The sequence below is a fragment of the Genypterus blacodes genome, unplaced genomic scaffold, assembly GCF_046128005.1.
Source record: "Genypterus blacodes isolate CSIRO-AG114 ecotype Tasmania unplaced genomic scaffold, CSIRO-AGI_Gbla_v1 ptg000045l_1, whole genome shotgun sequence".
Lineage (NCBI taxonomy): Eukaryota > Metazoa > Chordata > Actinopteri > Ophidiiformes > Ophidiidae > Genypterus > Genypterus blacodes.
The window spans coordinates 1,166,878-1,188,614 of record NW_027466858.1 but is presented as its reverse complement, the minus strand read 5'-3'; the positions used below and the strand labels follow the sequence as shown (position 1 = coordinate 1,188,614).

Sequence of the window (21,737 nt, the reverse complement as noted above, 5' to 3'; positions counted from 1 at the left end):
TAGGTATTACGTTTCCATGAGTAAACGATTACAGACTCAACAAATTACAATTATGTAGTGCTTTCTCTATTTTTGTTCTGTCGTCTGGAAGGATAAGACTGAAAAAACACAAAGACCAGCATGGAACACAATCATTACTTGTACCTTTCTCTTGTTAATCAATGGAGAAATGGTCACCGATATTGTTTGTTAGAGTATTAGGAAAGTAAATATACACAGAAGAAAAAATGCCACCATGTACCATAGGCCAGGGAATCCCCATAATACCCCCTTCTGTTATTGTCATTGCTTTTCTTTACCACTTGATGGCAATACTGTAATTATCTTGCATGTAGCTGATAGATAAGGTTAAAGAGCCAAATGTGCTTTGCTGTCCCAACATTCAAATGTATTAGAAAGGGAACAGAAAACATCATGAGACTTTCAAATGTGGGACAGTTAATGGCAGTATCAATCGTACAACAGGCTCTGTCTCTATGCCCCCTGAGCTGTCAGGCCCCTGGAAATGTGTCCAGTTGCACTGCTCAGTAATCCAAGTCTTGTTTGTCTTTCTATATGTATGTCCATCGCTTCCTGACACAGAGGTTTGGCTGAATCATACCAAGAACTATCACAGTGAATAATTGATCAGCACTGATACATAATACAGTAAATGCAGGCTGAAGGGTCCAAAGGGCTGTTCCAACAACACACATTTACACACACCACACACTGTTTACCTGACCTCCCACACACTAACAGGTGTGTATTTACTCACTACTGTAGCCACATGCACCGCTGACTATATGAGGATCACTGCAGCAAGCACTCACTGTAGTTTGTGTATTCCACTGAGTGCACTACTGTTAGTTAGGATGAATACTGTTTATTTTAAACACTGTCTGATTTGTAGAATGTGGTCTCTCCTTTTGCCATGATACAATTATAGTAGTAATGAGTGACTGTCAGGTTCACAGAAGTAGCTTAGGAATAGTAACGTTGCCATGAATCATAATAGATGTAATATTAACAATAAAGTACACATCCTTAGTGGGTTACTTTGCATATTAAGCTTGTATATTCAAAAACGTGAATTTAGCCTTAACAAAAAAGTAAGTAGAAAGAAAGAAAGAAAGAAAGAAAGAAAGTGTGGTTGTGCGCATCACAAACACAAAGCGGGAAGTGAGTCAAGTTTAGTGGGAATTGTGCTAAACAGAACCGGGGAGCGTGGACACGGGGCGAGGGAGGCGTGGAAGACGGAAGGGAAGTAGGGGGGACATGAGAGAGGGAGGAAGAGCGGCGGAGGAGGAGGAGAGGAGGGCTGGAGAAAAACATTAGCCCAGGGTTATTCCTGCTGTTTAAGGGGGAGAGACTGTGTGTTGTATCGCCGGGACCGCGGAGGGACGCAGCCGCACGCAGCCAGGACGCAGCACGGTAAGCACGCGCGGCACGGCAGCGACGCTCGGCTCACCTCCAGCGGGGAAGGAGTGACGCTAAGCCGGGGAGGGGAGGGAGGTCTGCTGGGTGAGGAGAACTAACTCAGAAAGGAGACAGATGGAGGAGAAAAGGGAGAGAAAAGTCGCATGCAAAGACGAACAGGAAGTTGTGACGAGTGCGTAAGAAATCCCGTTGTCTCTCTCTCTTCACTTTCCTCGGCCATGGCTTTCTGGGTTCGAAAATAAGAGTTTTGTTCTCCAGGATGGTACGAACAAGCAGATGTCTCCTCCACAGCAGAGGCACACTAGCCGGCTGCTGCAAGCGGAAACATACACAAGGCTCCGGGAGAAAAGCGAGCAATTCGACCCTAAACTTTGTTTGCCTAGTTCGTCAAACTTTTTTTGTGACTGCAGTTTGCTTTTATCGTTCTTGAGATGGTGCCACATGATTGTAGAGTTTCACCTCGTTAACGACTCAGAGAACAAACTAAAGCACAGCATCTGTCTGATAAAGTCGTAAAGGGGAAGGACGGTTAAAGGTCACCTTTATGGGATGATTATGGCTATGATTGTATACTTCTCTGTACACACAGTGATGTCATAGGTCATTCAATTAAAAATGCAGATGATTTGAAAATTAAATCAGTATGTTGTATCTTAGTTCTCATCTCCTTGTAACCTAAAGGAGAATATATATATATGTAAAATAACTCCTATAGTTTGCTCAGTGATATACTACTACAACTAATAATAATAGTAAAAAAAATATCTTAATCATATTTAAATATTTTTTGTTTATAAATTGGCTAAGAAAACAGTCTCAAGCTTTTCAGGTCCTCAACTTTCTTCACACGCAATTTGTTTAAGTCTTTTTGATATTTGACACTTAAGTTTCGAGAGAGAGAGGGAGAGAGAGGGAGAGAGAGAGAGAGTCCAGCATTAACTTCCCCTTTCAGTCCAACTGTCATCGCTCCAGGTTTACATCTTGTGTGTGATGATAACTGTCAGTTCATTAGTGTATTCCAGGATTCCTCTAATGCCTTGCTGTGTTGTGGTGTTTCATATTCAGACTGACTTAGAATACAGAAGTGAGAGTGTGAGCAACACAGATGGACCAAATGTTGGCAAGAATGTGGGCAAAAAGGAGACCTGGCACCCCTTTTGAGTGACAGACTATTTTTCTATGCACACATAGTATTTGGTACTAAATGGTAGTAAATAGGATTCAGCTGTTCTCCCACTTTCTATGTCATGTTGTTTCATTGCAATATGAGAGAAGAGGTAAGGAACTGAAGCTTACTTAGACTGAGACTCCTAGATGCTGGAGTTAATCCCTTTACAGTCACATAAACTCAGTGTGAAACTAAGTGGATTAATTATAATTTCATTCCAATTATGGTCTTTATAGGACATTGGAAACAAATTCCTTATTTGTATGTAATGACAGAATCCTTGAGCCAGATTTCCCCAAGAATCAGTTTCTCTGTTTACCGTTTGCAGACTCTTGCTTGAAATGCTCCGACCATCCCAAGTTGATGGTAAGAGCACAGAATTGGCATTTTATGGTTGTAATTTGTTTTAACTGATCTGTGTAGTTATTAATTGTATTACTGACATGGAAAAGTGAATATAAATTTTAATATGTGCTTGCTACAGTTACATAACTTTACACGAACAGCCATTTAGTTTAGATCTGGGGAATGGTAGTGATTTGTAGTCATTTTGGTTTGGTTGAGTCCCTTTATAAATGATTACATTCACAATAAAGGCTTTTATGTTTCCTGATGTTGTGGGTCTGTAAACCCCTCTGAGACTTTGTATGTGATATTGGGCGATAGAAATGAAGTTGACTTGACTTGACTTAATGCCGTGTGTGGTCCTCTACTCATGATGTGTTTAGGTTTCAGATGTTTGGTCCATAGAAATGAGAAAAAGGTGTGAAATCAAACGTGAATGAAATGAATCTAACAGAAATGAACCCAGGTGAAGGTAAATGGGAGTGTTCCTCAACTGATATCTGTGAGCTGTCCTGTCTAAGTAAATCTGTCAGTGAGCATAATCACTGACAAAATAGTAATAAGTTGTTTGGCCACGATGAGGTGAATTTGATCTCAGCCAAGAAATCGTGCCTCATGAAAGTTTCATGAACTGACTGTGGGTCAAAATCCAAGTTTCTGTCTCGAGCACAAAGACACAGAAGGTCACGGTTATTCAGACGGGGTTGAGACTGAGCCACTATGATACATGTATCTTAATAGGTCAATCAAAATGTCAGGCTTTTGATCAGGTAAGATGAGAGAAGGAGTGGCTTTGTGACCCGAGAGGTCAAGTGAATAATTCATAGGTTGATTGTCTGGACCTTCTCATACGTTTGGGAGCTCCAGCTTGCTCAAAGCACAGATGCTGAGTTGTGCCTTTGTCATATAACAGCTTCTCACTTTTCCGTTGTTGCTTTGATGGTGTCTGTCCTTGTTAATAATTAAGAATTGGAAAAGGTCAGAAGAGGCCAATGCATAGTGAATTAATATGATAAAGAGTGTTAGAGTTCAAAAAGGGTTCATGCAGGCAGAATTCCCCTAAAAATGCTCAAATGTCCCAGCGGCAACGTTTCAGGACTCATTTTGTCTCCATTAGAAAGCAAATCGGCACGAATGAATCACAGAAGAATGCGATATCTGACATTTTAAGCTTCCTATTTCACAGTCACAGTCAAACACATCGCTGCTTATCATTAATGAGTAACCCACAGTGACTTTGTAAAACCCCTGCTGCCTGCATGGAACCTTTTGTTTGTTTGTTTAACCCAGTTGTCAGATAGATGGTAGCAGATTTCATGCTCATTTCAACACTGTGTAAGGGAAATCTGATGGGGGGAAATGGACAAACAATAGCAGGACCTCTTGCTGGCTGGCTGTGTTATGGGTTGCCAAAACGGAAAACAAATTTGGGCGTTCGCTGTTGGTTGAGGTCCATATTTGAACTTTTCTAACTTTTAAGAACTAACTAATACACAGTACGTGTACAATAGGTTTTCTCCGTCTTATTCATATGTGACTTTTGTGGTTAGCGGAGGAGGAGATTGTGATCTGTGTGCTTCAGTAGGCAACAAAACAGTAAAGCAGTGTGACGGTGGAGAAGAGACGACGACGATGGCTGAGGAAGATATCAAAACTCTGTGTCCATTATGTGATATTGGGCTACACAAATGAAATTGAATTGAGTTTTAGTCACAAATTAGTCCAGGTCTGGTCACAAGTCAGTGATGTCCAAGTCTGAGCTCACTTAGATATCAAGTGGTCAGCAAAGTCCTGGATCTCAAGTCCACAACACTGGATGAGCCTTTGGTTGATGAGATTTAGAGGCAGATCTGGATACAGGGTTTTCTCTCACTTTGTTTAACGTGGGAAGATAGAATCAGTTCCTCATGTCTAGCAGATTTGGTCATATGCTCAGAACAGCAGTCAGCAGGTTTGAATACATCTGCTTTCAAGTTAGAACAGTTTAATTTTAGATTTAAATGAGAAGAAGAGCATTTGTGTGATGTATTTATTCTCATTGGTGCATATTTGAAACTGTTATCAATGAAAAGAAGAACAAAATGTGTAATTGTTTCGTTGAACGGCATTAGTGCAGGAAGCGCATGCAGGCACTGGGTGTTCTATAGCTTCCTCTAAGGCTGAGAGTAGAAACCTGTGGTTAAACAGTGAAATCCAGAACCCCCTCTGCAAAAGAAGAGTGTTGCTCATTTCTTCACTTGGAGCAATGACCTAGATAGATCTGTGGTTGAGTCTAACAATCACTGTGGGATTGAACTTGTTCTTGTCCAAACCTAAAGCTTACCTAGCCACTGTGCTCACTTTGTGCCAAAGAACATTTCTACAGTGCACAAACCATTGCAACAATCACATTCATAAAGTCAGCAGCATTCAACCATGAATGTCTTATTTACATTTGCACACAGATGAGAAAGTGTAGTAGATACACAGACTTGGCAATACTTTACGAAGGATATACTTAATGGCACAAGTTGTTCAAGGTTACAGCTACTTTACTCTTTGTTTCACCTGTCCAAATATCCTTGTAAAAGACCAATAAAGGTCGACATTGAATGATTGATTGGTAGACAATTACTTTACTCACATGCCTGTCGTGCATCCAGGCATACGTTTAGTTTCTCTGAGGTGGACAGGAAACTCTGATTTGCCCGTCTGTGTGAATGTGAATCAGCTTCTCAACCTGTGTCAGCCCTGTGATGGACTGGAGCCCGATCCAGAGTGATGAGGCACTTACAGAGAATGGATGGAGAGACGGATGTTTTAGCCTGCAAGACTTCCTCCATGCTTGATCAGTGTCGCCTTAATGGCTTACAAATCATCAGTGCCGCCTTAAAAGTGTTTTAGATCCTTTTTCCAAACATTGTGAGTTACTGTCAGTGCCAATTAGCGCGACCCTTCTATCATCAATCATTTCCGACAATTGAAAATACATTAACAGCAACACTGTTTGTGTATTATAAGACAACACACACACACACACAGAAACACACATACACTATTTTCAGAGAGTGTGTAGTTGTAGGTGTGGTATTCACACAGGGGAGTTTCCATGTATTTCAACAGAAAAGCTTTGATCAGAGCGATTTACAAAACCCGTTCTGTTGACCATACAGCTGTGTGTCGCTATTTTATTTATTTATTTTATTTTCTATCACTCCTAAAGAGATCTGCAAATCAGCCAATGATCTAAGTGTCCAGTTTGAGTACTGCAGATACCGTCATACACACAAGGAAGCTGATCAGGAAATTCTCAAGAAAAGTGACGTAATACCAATGAAGTTGCAATAATTCTAAGTGACAGTAACGTCTTGAGACTGTTCTGGAAGTTACAGTGGGAATGGAAGCTATTAATAGTTGGGAACACTGATAAGACAAGTACCTGTTGAAAGAGAAATTGTGAGAAGGATGGTTGTGGAATGTTGCACACTGCAGCATGGGTTCACTTGGGCTTGTGTTAAGATTTAGGCAAGGTTTCTTTCTCTCACCTAGAAACACAAAAATCCAAATCTCTGCTCTGTGGTCCTTCCTTAGGTCCTCCCCCCCAAACTGGTTTACATTTACCACATTGCTCATTTTAGTGTCAAACAAACTCGCACAGACAAATAACATGTGGTCCCAGAAATACAACACCTGTCTCTACTGACTAATCTACTGTGTGTGTATATGTCTGATTATTTGCTCTTGGAAACTATTATGTAACGGCTCTTATCATGCTCAGTTTTTTGAAGTAGTTGCACGAGGGTTTCGTGTTATTTTAGTTGTGATACAAGTTTGGACGTGCCTCATAAAGTTGGTGTAATGGGGTGTAAATAAATGGCTGGACCAGGATTTTGATGGTGGTCAAGATGCTAAAGTGAAAGGAGTTATGGGGACGGTGTGGATCGTTAGAATGTATAGAGAGGGACCTTTGGTGACAAGAGGATACTCAAAAACTAGATTAGTCACATTTCTGCCACGTACTCAACTAGCTGATGTGGAAGTGATGGTATGAAGTTGTAGCATAAGGAAGTTCTTTTTTTGAGGCACATGTGGTCCGAGGATGCAGTTCTGATCCGGGATTCCAACCCCCAGAAGCTTTACCTCTGCTCTGGCCTGATGTCCCAACAAATACAACTGCACCTGTTTCCTTTAAGGAAGCACGACCAATTCAGTTCTCAGCAGCGGTTATAAGGGCTCATAGTGAAGTATGATTAAAACATTTCCCATCAAGACATGCTTGAGATACTATGCCCACGTCACAAATTTATCACGGTATAATAAAGTAACGTCTGGTTGGGTGCTTTAACGAGAACACAAAGGTTATCTTTCACGATGTGGGATTATGACTGCGTGTTTCATTGATAACCTTTGTCAGACTTGGACCAAACATTGTATACATAAATGTTGTGTCAATCCCAAAATGTATTCAGATTCTACACTTTCAGGATCAGACATTATTGACAAAAGTTTTGTTATAGCGTTACCATCAGGTCAACTGATAACACTTTTTGCAGAAGAAGTGGATTTGGTTACAATAGACAATAAACATTCACAAGCTCTTCCTAGCTTTCTAGACTCCACAAAAAGTGCCCTTGCATTAGACAGAGCCACACCCTCTCAAATTTCAAACTGGCAAATAAGATAAAACTTTTAGTCAGCTTGGTCCAGAAATGCTACATGTACAATTTGTGACAAACAGCTAAAATTGGTGGCGATGCAAAAATTCTAAATGGAGAAATTACATAATTATAACTTTTTTTTTTTAAAACGTTTTCATCCATATACTATTGATCAATTGAGATAGTTGACAGTTTAATTTACATGAGCTTGTTTCTTCAAGCTCTGACTGCTGTTAGTTGTTAACCTGAGACTGTGTAACGTTGTAGTGCTGTACATACTTACAGCCAACACACAATAACTCAAAAGGGCTCTTTGGGCATTTGAACACACTGCCATCTGTCTACAAAAACACACACACACCTGCGCCTGTGCACACACACACATACTTAGGTACATTTGAATGCCCACGTGCACCGAGTGGAAAAGGATCTTTCTTTCAGGAGCAAACAAGGAGTCAGTTTGATAAAAGAACACTGTTTGGTAGAGAAACCAGAGATCACAGAGACAGACAAGACACCCATTCATCTATACGACCTCTGACCTCTTCAGCCAGTCACAGGTGACTGTGACACTGGGATAGTGTTACACACTTTTGTTTGACCTGAATGACACTAATGCATTTGTTTGCTGCCTACACTTAAATCAGTAAAAGGGCCTTGAGAACTTTCTGTGGAAAAGAAAGTGGAAGATACAGATACAGGTCTCTACCTTGGTGCTGCCGTTTTTTATTGGTAAATGCGGTTGAACTTAGACCGCACCATGTTCTGTTTAAACCCCTGCATCTCCTCCCTCCTCCTTCTAACCCCAAATGTTTCCACTGTGGCTTTGCAGCTCAATTAAACGACAACTTAACCAACACTACAGATCTATAGGTTTCTCAGAGTAAAAATTATCACTGTTATGATTATTCCAGCTTAATGTTCAAATATGAGACCTGTTAGAAGGACAGTAGCTTACCTAAGACAAATTACCATTTCTAGACTTGTCTTAAGGCAAGATTTCTAGAATAAAATGTTATTTTCTACAGATACACAGATACGTGTATTGTGTATTGTGGATGAAGTCTGCGTAGTAAGTGTTAAGTATGAACAGATTGCCTGCATTGTGATTGCAGGCAATCTATTAAGCATTGTTATAGTGAGTTGCTCTGTGTTGCTATTCAGCACAGTAAGTAAAGGCATAGTGCCATGACAAATGAAGTCTCTTAATCTTAATCTTAATGACACTTTTTTATTTAACCAGCCCTGGAATAAAAAAAAATACTTTGACATTTAGCATTAAAGCCTCGACATGATAACTGTTGGACATAAGTCTCACTTTTTCCAGTTGTAAAGTGCTGACGCGTGGGCGCTGAGACGCCCCTCTGCGTCAGATCACCTTTGACTGTGGAATAAACTGAGTGGATCATTTAGTGGAGCTGTAAAGTGGATGATTGAATATTTGCTTTGAATGTTTGCTTTAGTGGTTTTGGTGGGACTTTGACAAAGTGGATATTTGCTAGGATGTTATAGTTAGTGTATGTGTGTGTGTATGTGTGTGTTTGTGTGAGTGTAAACTGACATAACGCAACCCACACATACACATTTGCAGACGCAACAACTGGGATGCAGATACACAGGCCTGCTCATGTGTCCAGGTACAAAGCGTATGTGTGTATTTTTCCATGGCCTTCCATGGCCTTGGCATTCCTGTTAAAACACACATTCTTCAACACACACATATGGGTGATATTTATAGCTCCTGCACTGACGTTACCTTGGCAACCACCATTTAGGGGTGGGATGGCAAAAACCATTGCTTCCTGTCTGGGAATCCTAAATAGCAATACTCGGACTTGCTCAACACACACACACACACACGCTCACTCACAGAAACACAAATACACACACCAATATGTCTGTCACTTATGACCCCAGGTTTATTTTGACACATATGCATGCATGCACACACACACACACAGACACCCACCCACACACACACACACACACACACACACACACACACACACACACACACACACACACACACACACACACACACACAGTGTGTATATGTATATATGCCAGGTGTGTGTAGAGGTTTCTTTATGGGAACATAGTTGAGTAATACCAGGGTAAATGACATCAGATGTTGGGAAATGCTAACAAAACAGTAATGTTTAAAACTGCAACTGACATAAACTTACTTATCGTTATGACTTTTGGCTCCAAAGTCAAACAGAACTATTCAAAGTATCACTTCCATTAGAAAGGGTGGCTAAACAAAGGAAATGCAGATATGGAAACTTTCATGATCAGTACGGGTCACCATGTTGGGTTTTGCTGGCACAGAGTAAAAATAATAATTTTTTACAAAAATGTCTCTAGTTTGTCTTTCATATCCAACACAGAAAATAATCAACCTCACTGCATTCATTAGTAAACACACTGTGTCGGGCCAGAACCCTCAGAGCACCAATACATATCTGACTGTGCCAAAAAGTGAAAAAGTATTGGAAATGCTCTGCAGGGCAAAAATATGCCCAGAAAACAGGAAGCGAGAGAGTAGTGTGTGCGTGTATGTGTGTAGTAGGACACAGCCCTCGGTGCTGTTTCTGTACGTCAGGGCTCCTGGGTGAGTGACTGGATGAGTGGATTGGAGGCCTGGGGGGTGCCTGAGTCACTCTCTGCTACATGGGAAAAACATTAAGAGGGCTTGATTAAAACTGTTGGAGGGAAAAGGAAGTGAAGGCTTGACACACACACACACACGCACACACTGAGCTTGATACTGGATTGTAAACACTGGATTGTTTCTTCTTTAAATGACTTTTGGCTTTCTTATTTTTTCTATAAAGGAATCCAAGTAGAAGGCAGAAGTAAACAACTGCTATTGCTGCAGTGATACTTGAACTGTAGTTGATGTACAGGATGCAACTGTCATATCTTCTCTCAGTCAAACCGGATATTTCATTGTCAATAAATAGAAACAAAATCTTAAGAACAGCTGTGCACAGCAGAGCAAACACCCAAGACACTCAAACAGTCAATTAAAATCACATGCTCCTAGGAAAGCATTACCTCATATGTCATGGAAATGGTCTAATGGCAGCTGGTGTGTGTACAGAGTCCTCACTGAGCAGTGAACTTTAAATACCCAGCATGCTGAATATAAGTAGGTTTTCGGCGGAGACATTGGGTGACACAGACTTATCATTCATCCAGTGGTGTAACATCTGTCTATCCTTTCACAGAGCACCATGGTGGATAGATAGCAGAAAGAGAAGAGGAAGAGAAGATGTCATTCTTTGGGCTGGACTGTCTCGGGAAGAAAGAGAGAGGTAGGTTGTGACTATGGAACCTGCAGGACAATTTTTCAGATTTCATTCTCGTAGTCAGACATGTATTTAAAGTCTGCATCTAATGCTGCAAAATCCTAAATTGCCTAAATCCTCAATGTTTTATTAGGTATTTATGTGCATTTATCCAGATGTATTCAATCAGTTTGAAATGTGGACCCACTTCAAGTGCTGCTATTTGAGGATTCTTGCCAGGAGCCATCTTTTCTTGTTAGAATCCCAGTTCCATTTTGGTGGAAATGCTCAGGAAGACAATTATGTGTTGGGGGAAAGTAGACATGACAGTGAACAATGGGTTCCATGGCTAACCAAATCGACTATAAACGTTGACTGTATATTCACTAGGTGGACAGCAACACAACTCTAGTGACAAAGTTTACACACACACACACACACACTTTACACACACATGAGCAAAGTGAACACATGAGTTCTGATCATTTCTCTTTCTTTTTGATCAGAGCTGGAGAGGAAACTCCAAGCCAATGACCGCGAGTACAACCTTTCCTTCAAATATGCTGTAAGTATCCCTGTGTGCGTGTGTGTGTCCATTCACACAAGCACCCAGCCATCATTTAGACAGCCAATTGTTCTCTAAAAATGTGGCCAGCCCCCAAATAAGAGGAAGCGTTGTGCAGTCTTGAGGAACTACCAGACAAAACTGTTCGTTTTTGGGCTGAAATTGTGAGACCATATAGAGAAGAGCGCTGTGTTTGGGGCGTGTCAGTGGCTGCTATCAGGAGACTGGATGTCAGCCAGGATTTAGGAGTTGTTACTGAGTAAGGTCATCCTGCTGACTTTGTGCTCTGTGCTCTGTGTGGTAAGATTGATCTCTTAATTGTCTTCTTAGTGGTGCCCCGGGGCCTAAGTGGTCTCAGATGCAAACTATAACCTTTGTTACAACCTGATGCAGCCTATGTGTGCTGTAGTCATCTAAAAACACACACTTTTTAGACACATATAAAAGAAAATCTACACCCCCCCACTCTCCCATTGTATGTCACCAACTTCAACAATAATACAATTATAAGAAAGGGTCCAAATGATGATACATCCCATTTAATACACATATTTGATAGAGACGTTACATTAAACTGATCATGTGTTCTTTGAAATTACTGGATGTATATACTTTGCTTTGAAATAGATGTTTCCTTCAAGGGATACTAAACATTTCCAAGCCCATCCATACAGTTAACACCACGGAATTGCATCGTCTCAATTTCTCTCACCATTAAATCTTGGGGTTAAAGCACTTGGGGTTATTCTGGAACATTCTACTATATAAACAATCAGTGTTGTGTACATAAAACATTGATGGCTTTATAATTTACTCTCCCACTTCTGTCTTTTGCCTCATGCATTCCTCCTGCACTTACAGTATCTTGAAGCCCTGCAGGCCTAAATGCTACACAGTGAAAGTATCATCAAGCAAATATGTCCCGAGATCCTTAATCCAATATGACTGATTTGATCCATGTTGTTCTTCCCAGAAATTAAGCTAACTTAGCTCAGTGAAGCAGACATGACAGGGTTTGTTATCTGCAAGGGGGTGGAACTGGCAGAAACCAGCAAAAAGGAAGAATCCATTCATTTATCCTCCTCTCCTTTGTTTACATGTGTAAGGCAAACACACATCTGTTCAGTCAGTGGGCTGTGTGGTCCGATGATAAAGCAGTGAGGGGGTTACATTCGCCAAACATTCAACTTCCTCATAAAATCCACCTGGTGCAAAGCCTCTAAACTACAGCCTTCAGGAGCGCTCAAGGATTTTTCACACAACAGAACAAAGGAAACCTGGTAGATTTTGTACCAAGGATCCACAAAGCCACCGTCACCAAATTTCTTAAACCTAGATAGAGCGTTTTACCTCCTGAGATCTTTCCTGAAACCTGCTTGGGCCACCTTTTTTAAATCAACCCAACATCCTTAAGTTCTGGGGGAACACAGAGAGTCACCGAGCACGCAGGCTATGCAGTGTGCAACAGTTGGAGTTACAACATACCTATGCAGTAGGTCATGTCCATGGTGTCTCAACGACTCCATCTTCTCTTTTTATTTCTTATTTAGTCTTTGTGATTTCTTGACTCAACTCATTTCTGATGCAAGAGATTTTGGGGATGTTCCCGTTTTGGGGTTGTGGACTCTGGACTGGCTCGTCTAATGGAATCTGTGTGACGTTGCGGCCAAATGTTTGAAGTCCCAAATCTGTGAATATTACCATTGTGTTTTTACATGTTGTAATAAAATTTGATAAGATATGTTAAGCCTTGTATTGTGAACCAGGCATTAAACGACCCTACACGTATCAGCCTCCCTTAAGGCTTGCTGAGCCGATATGCACTGTTGGATGTCCCAGAACTAAGCACAGATAAGTCAGATATTCTCCCGTTTGGCTTGCCTCCTTCAAATTCTAAATGGAATGACTTTACTCCTGTCTCAGCCATAGGTCCCTACTTTGCTTGCAGTTGGGGCAGAACGTGGCTAATAACCCCGGTCTTCTGCGTGACAGGCAGAGATACGGTCCACTACACTAACAAGTGAATTTGTAAATGTTATCGATACTTTTTAAAGCTCTTTATGCATAACATTCATGCATAAATGTGTAAACATACGTAAATGAGATATTCTTCCTGTTTGGTGCTTTTCAGTCTTACCTGAACTTCACTGGGTGCCAGTTGAATTTAGAATTGACTTTAAGTTAAGATCAAACTTTATTATCGCAAGGGAAATTGCTGATATTATAAAGCAAGTCTCCCCGTCGGGGAATCGAACCCCGGTCTTCTGCGTGACAGGCAGAGATACTGTCCACTATACTAACGAGGAGTGAAATTCGACGGGTCCTCGTCACTTTTGAAAGTTCTTCATACATCATATTCATGTATAGTGATTGGCCACTTTTTCACATCACCGCAGGCAATGTTCGGTCTGCGGGGAATACATCTCAAACGTGATCTAAATGTAGTCTCAGATTCTTTCTAAGGATACTTCCAGCTTCGAAATTACAGGAAGACCACAAATCGATTCCATGTCTTTGCAGAATTAAGGCTGAGAAAGGGAATTATAACTGTTATTCACTTGTGTTATAACCAGAAAATTCTTTTTTCATGGTGAATTAACATGTTCAAATGGTTTTCCAACTTTTTAAATGGCTATTGTTTGTAATGAGGTCTACTTCCTGTCAACACATGCTGAATAACCCTGTACTTCTCAGGTCAGCCAGATAAGGATTGTATGACTCCTTACTGTTTGCCTGTTTAAGAGTCTGCTGCTTCCTTCTCACTAGGTCAATATCTCTTGAGTATATATTCTGTGGCAAGCTCTTCCTCTCTGTGTAGCACCTACTGTTACCATGAACCTTTACCCTGAAATAAACCCCGCCTGGCTGCCTGATCTCATTTCATTGCTGTCACAAACAGCTGATAAGGGATTCACACATATTTTCTGCACCATCACCTACATCCTCATTGCGTTTATCATAGTTTCATGTATCGTGCTGTCCTGTACGATAGGAAACTGCTCACGCCCACAACATCTTCAGTATGAGCGTAAGCCACCTCGACTCCCACTCCTCCCTACATTCCCTCCTCCTCCTCCTCCTCCTTCTCCGTCCTCTTCTTGTCCATACAAGTCTGACACAGTGCATGACATTCTCTCACCATCAGGCTCACAAGAGGTTAAAGTATTCAAAAGTACCTCAAATTTGTACTCATGCACAGGACTCAATGCTTAGTTGTTGCTCATTTTCTTTCCGTCATAGCCAGACAGGAACATAATGACACAACACTTTGGTGTTTGAATATCCAAAGAACCACAGCCAAAAGCAAATATTTATTTAGGCCATGAAGCTGATTTCTCGCCATTTATTTTCTCTTATCATCCCGGATGCACAGAGCCACTTTTACATAAGGTAACCATTAACTGGAAATTTCAAAAGCAGCAGACAAAATGACACACACATCTTCACACACACTCATGTGACATATTCAATATCAACAACTGTATGAAGACTTTGGGGAAACAAAGTTTGATGAGATTCTCAAGCTTTATTTTTATTTCGTCATTGTTCTTCCTCTTTTTATTTCCTCTTTTACTGCTTGGGATTTTTTGGTGGCCTCACTTATACACTGATGAAGCAAAGAAGAATCAGCTAACTGTTAGGAAATGGAGATCTGCTTTGAAATGTCATCAAAGAGCTTGAAAGACTGACATTTACTGAAATATTCCATTAGGTTACTCAATGTCTGTGTTCTTCTCATTTTCTTCTCCCACCTTTCATACCTCCTCCAGACAAATGCCATCAAGACCTCTAAGTACAACCTCTTCACTTTCCTACCTCTCAACCTGTTCGAGCAGCTCCAGAGAATCGCTAATGCCTACTTCCTGTTCCTGCTAGTACTTCAGGTAAGGGGAACACACACACAAACACACACACCTTTCTCTCTGCAAAAATGACAAAAGGAAAGATTTTTTTTAAATATTTTTATTAAAGATAGCAGCTGAAGACATAATAAGCATGACAAGTGAAGTAATAAGCGGAGACAAGTTGTATACTTAGAGGGAAAAACTAATGAAAATAAGTTATATGTTATGATGACATCAATGTGATCCTGTTAGATGATGATATTATTGCTGTATGTTTTCTAGATGACACCTTTTATCGCTCTGCCCTGCAAGTCTTTTGCCACTTTGACAATCTGCTAACATACACATGCACCCATGATCCAGCAGGGCTCATTCACAGCCAGCTGTTATACCGAGAGTCTTTGTGGTAATAAAACCGGATGTTAACAAATCCAGTTTTGTGACCTTAAGTTAGTATGATATGTAGTACAGGAAATTGCGTTATTTTGTGCGCACAACAGTCATGTTGCACAATAACTCTGTACCAACTTCAATACAAAGAAGAATTCTAATTATCTTTTGTTAAATTATTTCATTTACATGTTCATAGCCAAACTGTGTGTCTGTCTTGGTTAGAAAAGACATTTTCCGACAAAATATTGCATAAAAAAACACTTGTTTGTGGCTTGTTTCACCTTAATTTTCTGTATTAATTATTTTGAGTTGCTGATCTCGGTATCACCAACAGAGTATGCTTTTCCTCTCTCTGTGTATTGAAATTGAAATTCTAAACCTAAACTCAAACCATCAACACCATTCTGTTTGTTCTGTAGGTGATCCCTCAGATTTCCTCCCTGTCCTGGTTTACTACTGTAGTGCCCCTGGTCCTGGTGCTGTCAGTCACCGCTGCAAAGGATGCCACTGATGATATTGTAAGTACAATCTGCCACATGGGTCATTTTGTTTTCAACATGTCACCACCAAAACAATTTGAGATCTGAGTATAAGCCTGTGAAGAGACACTGGTGCACTTTGCTGCCTTTCATACAGTTGCGTCTTTAAAGTACGTAGCAACGGATCCCTTAGTGGCAATACTTTAATATCACATGAACGGTGACTGTGCTCATTGATATTATCAGTTCATCCCATTTAAAAACTTTGGTCCAGCATGGAATTCAGAGTATGTGAGACAAAACTGAAACATTGCGGCCTTCTATCTTGAGTCACATTAGTAAGGCATTTTTCTGTGACAAAGTGAAGTTTATTGCTCGAGTGGACGCAGTTCCCTCGGAAAGAAACACAATCAGTCACTCTGGTTATTTACAAATCATTTACCACAGCAGAAACAGAGCAGAGTCATGAATTAATTAGATAGCAATGCTGACTACTATAGCAACTATAGACTTAACACAGATGTTATTCAGGCTTAGCAGCTCCTTAGACAGAAACTCTGGCCAGACTGGGCAGAAATCTGATAAAGCTTAAGCAAAGCAATCTGTTCTCTGTCATGACGTAAGAAAATAAACACCTTGTGCTCGTTTAACACCAATAAGGAGCTGTGTTTTCATTGGCAGCAGAATATCTCAGGACATCGGAATATCAGGATCCAAATACAGAAATCTCTCTTTCTTTTTTATTTTCTCAAAAACTGCTAAACTAATTCTATTGAAAATATCAATATCTATCTGCGTACAATAGATTAAGATACTGCATATGCTTGGACCGAGGGTTCGGGTTGGCCTTCGTGTTGTATTGAACAGGTGGGAAGAGTACACTGTATTGTTTCCTTTGAGTTGCCATCTGAAAACATTGACCAGCTGTGATAATGAAGACCTCCCCCTCGTCACAACAGAGGCTGATTTGTATATTCAAAACTCACCCCTGCTGCATAAACAGTAGTAATAATAATACCTCACACCAACAGCACACAGTGTCACTTCTGTCACTGATAATCATTGTGTACTTTGTGGATGAGGGAACAGCTCCGTGTGCAAAACACCACTTGCCACTACAACACTCGGTCCACCTTTTAAAATTGCAATGTTCTCCCTGATTTACCATGGCAACTCGTGCTGGAGCAAGGGCCATATTGACTTAGAGCTCAAGCCCATTTTCACCTCAGCGGACCCCACACTGCTGTTGTGTTTGTATCGTGAGAATAAGCTGCTCCTGCCTCAGTGTGACTCATATCTTTTCTGTGGAAGTGAAATTACACAGATTCTTACTTGATACATCCTGATTTGTGGGAATGCTATCGAGTAGTGACAAAACCTAGCGTCATGTAAAAGTTAAACTGGAGTTAGTTATTCCTGAAGCTCTCCTCCCTCCAGACAGACTTGTTATCACCTTATCAGTAAGATACAACAAGGAGAAAAAGCAATGAAATGAGTTTCTCCCAGCAAACGGGGAATGTGATGTCGTGGATTAAATATTAACTTAATGGAGAGAACAAGGGCGTTTCTGTATGTGGCTGTGCTCTTGGCCGATCCTCAGCACCGTTTGCCATCTGTTGCTTTGGGGACGTCACAGGATTTAGACCTGATTTTGCTTTTAGCAGATACCAACCACAGTCTGGCCATGTATGGTAGGGAGACCAGCTTACAAAGTAAATGCTGAAATAGCTAAACAAAGCACAAAGTAAAGTACAGTTTTACCAGCTACTTCTAACCTCATACAGGAAGAAGTTGCAGTGAAGCCACAAGCCTCAGAGGCCTAAGACACAGTTCAAACGGTTATGTGTGAGAAATGTCATCCATCCATCCAATATCTATCACCGCTTATCCACTTGTCTAGTGGGTCGCGGGGTCGCTGGAGCCAATCCCAGCTGTCAACGGGCCGCTCCGATATGTTACCTCTTTACAAATATATACAAATTATAGAATGAGATGTTCAATGTAATGTTAACTCTCCATTGTAAACAGTTCTGCCAGTATATATACAAATATACAGTACAGTACATATGGAGTACAGTTTTGGATTATGATAAGCAGGCTAGTGGAATCCTTTTATTTGATGGCTTCCCATTGGCAATGACTTTGATTATTAATGTCATTAATTAATGGTTTTTGTGGTTTATTTATTGATTTTCTTTCTTGTGCTCTCTCTCTGTTCTCCCTTCTAGAACCGTTACAAGAGTGACAATCAAGTCAACAACCGCAAAGTTCAAGTTCTTATCGATAGAAAGTAAGTGTTAATGTCTAAGTAAGGATTCATATCTTTGGAATGTTCCAAATATTTGAAGTTTTGGCTACGTCATGATGCATGTTGCTTGTGAATCTTTCTGCTTGTGTGCTTTGTGGTGCCTCACAAACACAACACACTGGTAAGATGAGGCTCTTTGGATAAAACAGTCGGCAAGTATGTTGTGTCTTTGATGATTTTCCTGAAATTCCTGGTTTCTCTGGCTGGCTGCTTGCCAGTATTTTGATGTCCTCCCTGTAAGACAACCAGGATGACAGGAAACAGCTGCAGGGTGGCAGGAAGTGCATGTTGTCTTCCTGTTGCTGTTAAAAATATGTGGGTGACATTTCTCTTGGTCTCGATCTGACCTGGACTTTCACTATCACGTGGCCAAATTTCATCAGATGTACGAACAGATCAGGTTGCATTCATAAAGTAATGATCAAGCACTTGTTTGAGTTATTGGATAGTTTGAATTGGCGTTTAAGCAAAGACCCTTGTAAGCAATATTATTTGGTTTTACTGACCTAATGTAGATTGTTGTGAGCATTACAGCATTTAAAGAAGTGAAAAGAGTGAGTGAACAGATTTTTTTCTCTTTATTTTCTTCTATTTTGGAAGATTTCACCAAATTGTGGTGAAAGAAGATTGACCACAAATCCTACATAATGAAAAAGTGGTTTGTTCATAATAGTAGCTTGTTTCATTGAGGGTATTTCTTTCATTGTGCTTCATTTTGATCCCACCATTTCTTTTCTTGTAGTAAAAAAGCACATGTACCTTGTACTGGTGTTGACTCAAAATATTGATTTGATTAGATTTGACACTCGACTTAAATGAATCAAAAAGACTTCCAACTCTACTTTGACACCATTGACTTATGACTCAAATGTTAAAAGTTAAGCTAGCTAAGCTGTCTAGAAAAAGTGGATCTTAATGTTTTTTTTTATTGCTTCTATTTTAAGCACACAGACTTATGATACAGGAAGCTGGCAGGAAAATCCAGTGAAGCAGAGCAGTACTATTAAAATGACCTCAGTGTCCAGGGATGTGTTATAGTCCCTCAGAGTGACTGTGCAAAACTAAAGGGAAAACCCTCTCTTATATGTGTGTGTGTGTGTGTGTGTGTGTGTGCGTGTGCGTGTGTATGTGTGTGTGTTTGTGTGGGTCATTCACTTACCAGTCTGTTCTCTCCTTGTAGACTACGGAGTGAGAAATGGATGGACGTGCAAGTTGGCGACATCATCAAGCTGGAAAACAACCAGTTTGTCACGGTGAGTGTATTAGTGAAAGTCATCAGCTTCATTTGTCTGAATTTAAAACTGAACAGCCATTTTTGTATAAAACCAAAAAAAGAACGAGGACGTAGGACATTTCAGTGTCACATGATATCCATATTTATCAGTCTCATCCTTTGCATTACTTGCCTCCATTCACCATTTCTTGCACGATCAAAGTGGACTGCAGAATCAAAATGTGGAAAATGTCATTCCCATAGACTCTTGACATGAGACCATAATGTCATGAACTATGTAGAATGTAGGTTCCATGAAACAATGCTCACTATCTGGCCCTGTAACACTGAATAATGGTGATATGATCTGCATGTACACAGGGAGCTCTTACTGAGATATTACATATAACGTTCCATGTGTATCCTAGATCAGGAAATAAAGATTTCTTTTAATCATCACTCGCTCATTCTGACATACAGTGAACATATTAGTCAAACATTGTTAATTTTGTGTTAAGTAAATTTTAATTAAGCAGGAGCCAATTTAGCTGTTATGACAGGTGACTGCTTATTCACCACTCAAATATGAAGGTGAATAAATGAATCACCTTCTCTGTAATTTCAGGCCGATCTCCTCCTGCTCTCAAGCAGCGAGCCGCTTAACTTGGTCTACATCGAGACAGCAGAACTAGATGGGTAAGTCTGTGTGTGTGTGTGCGCGTGTGTGTGTGTGTGTGTGTGTTTGTGTGTGTGTGTGTGTGTGTGTGTGTGAGAGAGACAGAGTGAAAGTAATTAATCCATTTTGAAGGAAATCATGATGAAGATGAACTTTCTTCATCACCTATTTCCATGTTTTTCTCCTCTTCTTTCTCATTTTTGTCTCCTTTCATTCTCCCGTTTGCCTTCTTCTCTTCTTCTGGCTGATTCTCCTCTTTCCCCACATATTTTCTTTTTTCCGCTCTTAATCTCATTGTTTCTGCTTCACCTCACCCATCTGTGTGATATTTTAACTCCTTCAAATCACTCCTCTTCCTCAGAGAGACCAATCTAAAGGTGAGACAGGCCCTGCCAGTGACAGGAGACCTGGAAGACAACATTGAGAGACTGGCAGACTTTAACGGTGAGACTACTGGGGGAAAAAAACTCTGTATAGATGCACGTGTTCCATTTCCTTTGTGATGAGACTGTTATTGTTTTGCCCTTGTCCTCCTCTAGGCGCGGTGGCCTGCGAGCCCCCCAACAACCGCCTCGACCGCTTCGCAGGGACACTAAGCTACGGTGGTCAGAAATATTCCCTGGATAATGAAAAGATCCTGCTGCGGGGCTGCACACTGAGGAACACTAAGTGGTGCTTTGGACTGGTGCTGTTTGGAGGTGGGCAGATGTTTCAGTGGCTGTGATTTATTCACTGCTAAACAAAAGCAGAAAGTATTGATCTTATATTCCAAAATATTTGAAGTTCTTTTGAAGCCCGCGAGCGATGGCAAAGGTTTCTATCAGCATGAAAATCCTGGGAATTCAGGGATTTAGAAAATGTGTCTGGATTTTTTTGGGAAAACGACTAAACAGCTAAGTGTTTGGAAAAGTGATGGAATTTTAAATAATGGTCTTGATCTCGACAAGTCAAACTAGAACCAGAGAAAAGGTTATTCTTTAATACAAAACAACAGAACTGATGCCTGTTCCACCTCATTTTCTGTGGGTGTTACCACCAAATTAGTTAGAATTAAGGCTGCCAGCAAACATAGAAATCTGTAGCCGACAGATAAGAAAGTCCCATCCACAGACGTTATGTGCACTCAGGTGGAGCAACGGCTGTTCAATGTTTTCAAGACGGTTGGATTGCAAAAAGACTACAGGGGTTACAGCACAGTTAACACTTTTTGGAAAACACCTTGTTTCATGTAATTCCTTAAAATTGCAGTCCACACCTCAGCTTGTGTGACAAGTTCAGTTAAGAAGGTCAGAGTGTGTGTAAGGTCACTTTACTTATGACATTGTAGAAATAAAATTGCAGATATTTGGTAGGTACAGTACTTATGAACAGGCCATGTTGATGTTTTTGAAATGTT

The 21,737-nt window shown here is 40.6% G+C and overlaps 1 protein-coding gene and 1 non-coding gene across 2 annotated transcripts in view; one reads left to right on the top strand and one right to left on the bottom strand.

Moving 5' to 3' along the window:
* The first annotated feature begins 1,285 nt into the window (after positions 1–1,285).
* LOC143000136 (putative phospholipid-transporting ATPase IM) overlaps positions 1,286–21,737 on the top strand; it is a 29,537-nt gene continuing 9,085 nt past the window's right edge. The window contains exons 1-10 of the mRNA XM_076149342.1: positions 1,286–1,413; positions 10,803–10,889; positions 11,369–11,427; positions 15,198–15,311; positions 16,085–16,183; positions 18,373–18,434; positions 19,633–19,705; positions 20,291–20,361; positions 20,703–20,785; positions 20,881–21,039. Of these exons, the coding sequence (XP_076005457.1) occupies positions 10,847–10,889; positions 11,369–11,427; positions 15,198–15,311; positions 16,085–16,183; positions 18,373–18,434; positions 19,633–19,705; positions 20,291–20,361; positions 20,703–20,785; positions 20,881–21,039 (763 nt within the window). The 5' untranslated portion in view covers positions 1,286–1,413; positions 10,803–10,846. The remainder of the gene's footprint in view (positions 1,414–10,802; positions 10,890–11,368; positions 11,428–15,197; positions 15,312–16,084; positions 16,184–18,372; positions 18,435–19,632; positions 19,706–20,290; positions 20,362–20,702; positions 20,786–20,880; positions 21,040–21,737) is intronic.
* trnad-guc (transfer RNA aspartic acid (anticodon GUC)) lies at positions 13,662–13,733 on the bottom strand. Its single transcript has one exon. It is a non-coding gene; the product is annotated as a tRNA-Asp (tRNA).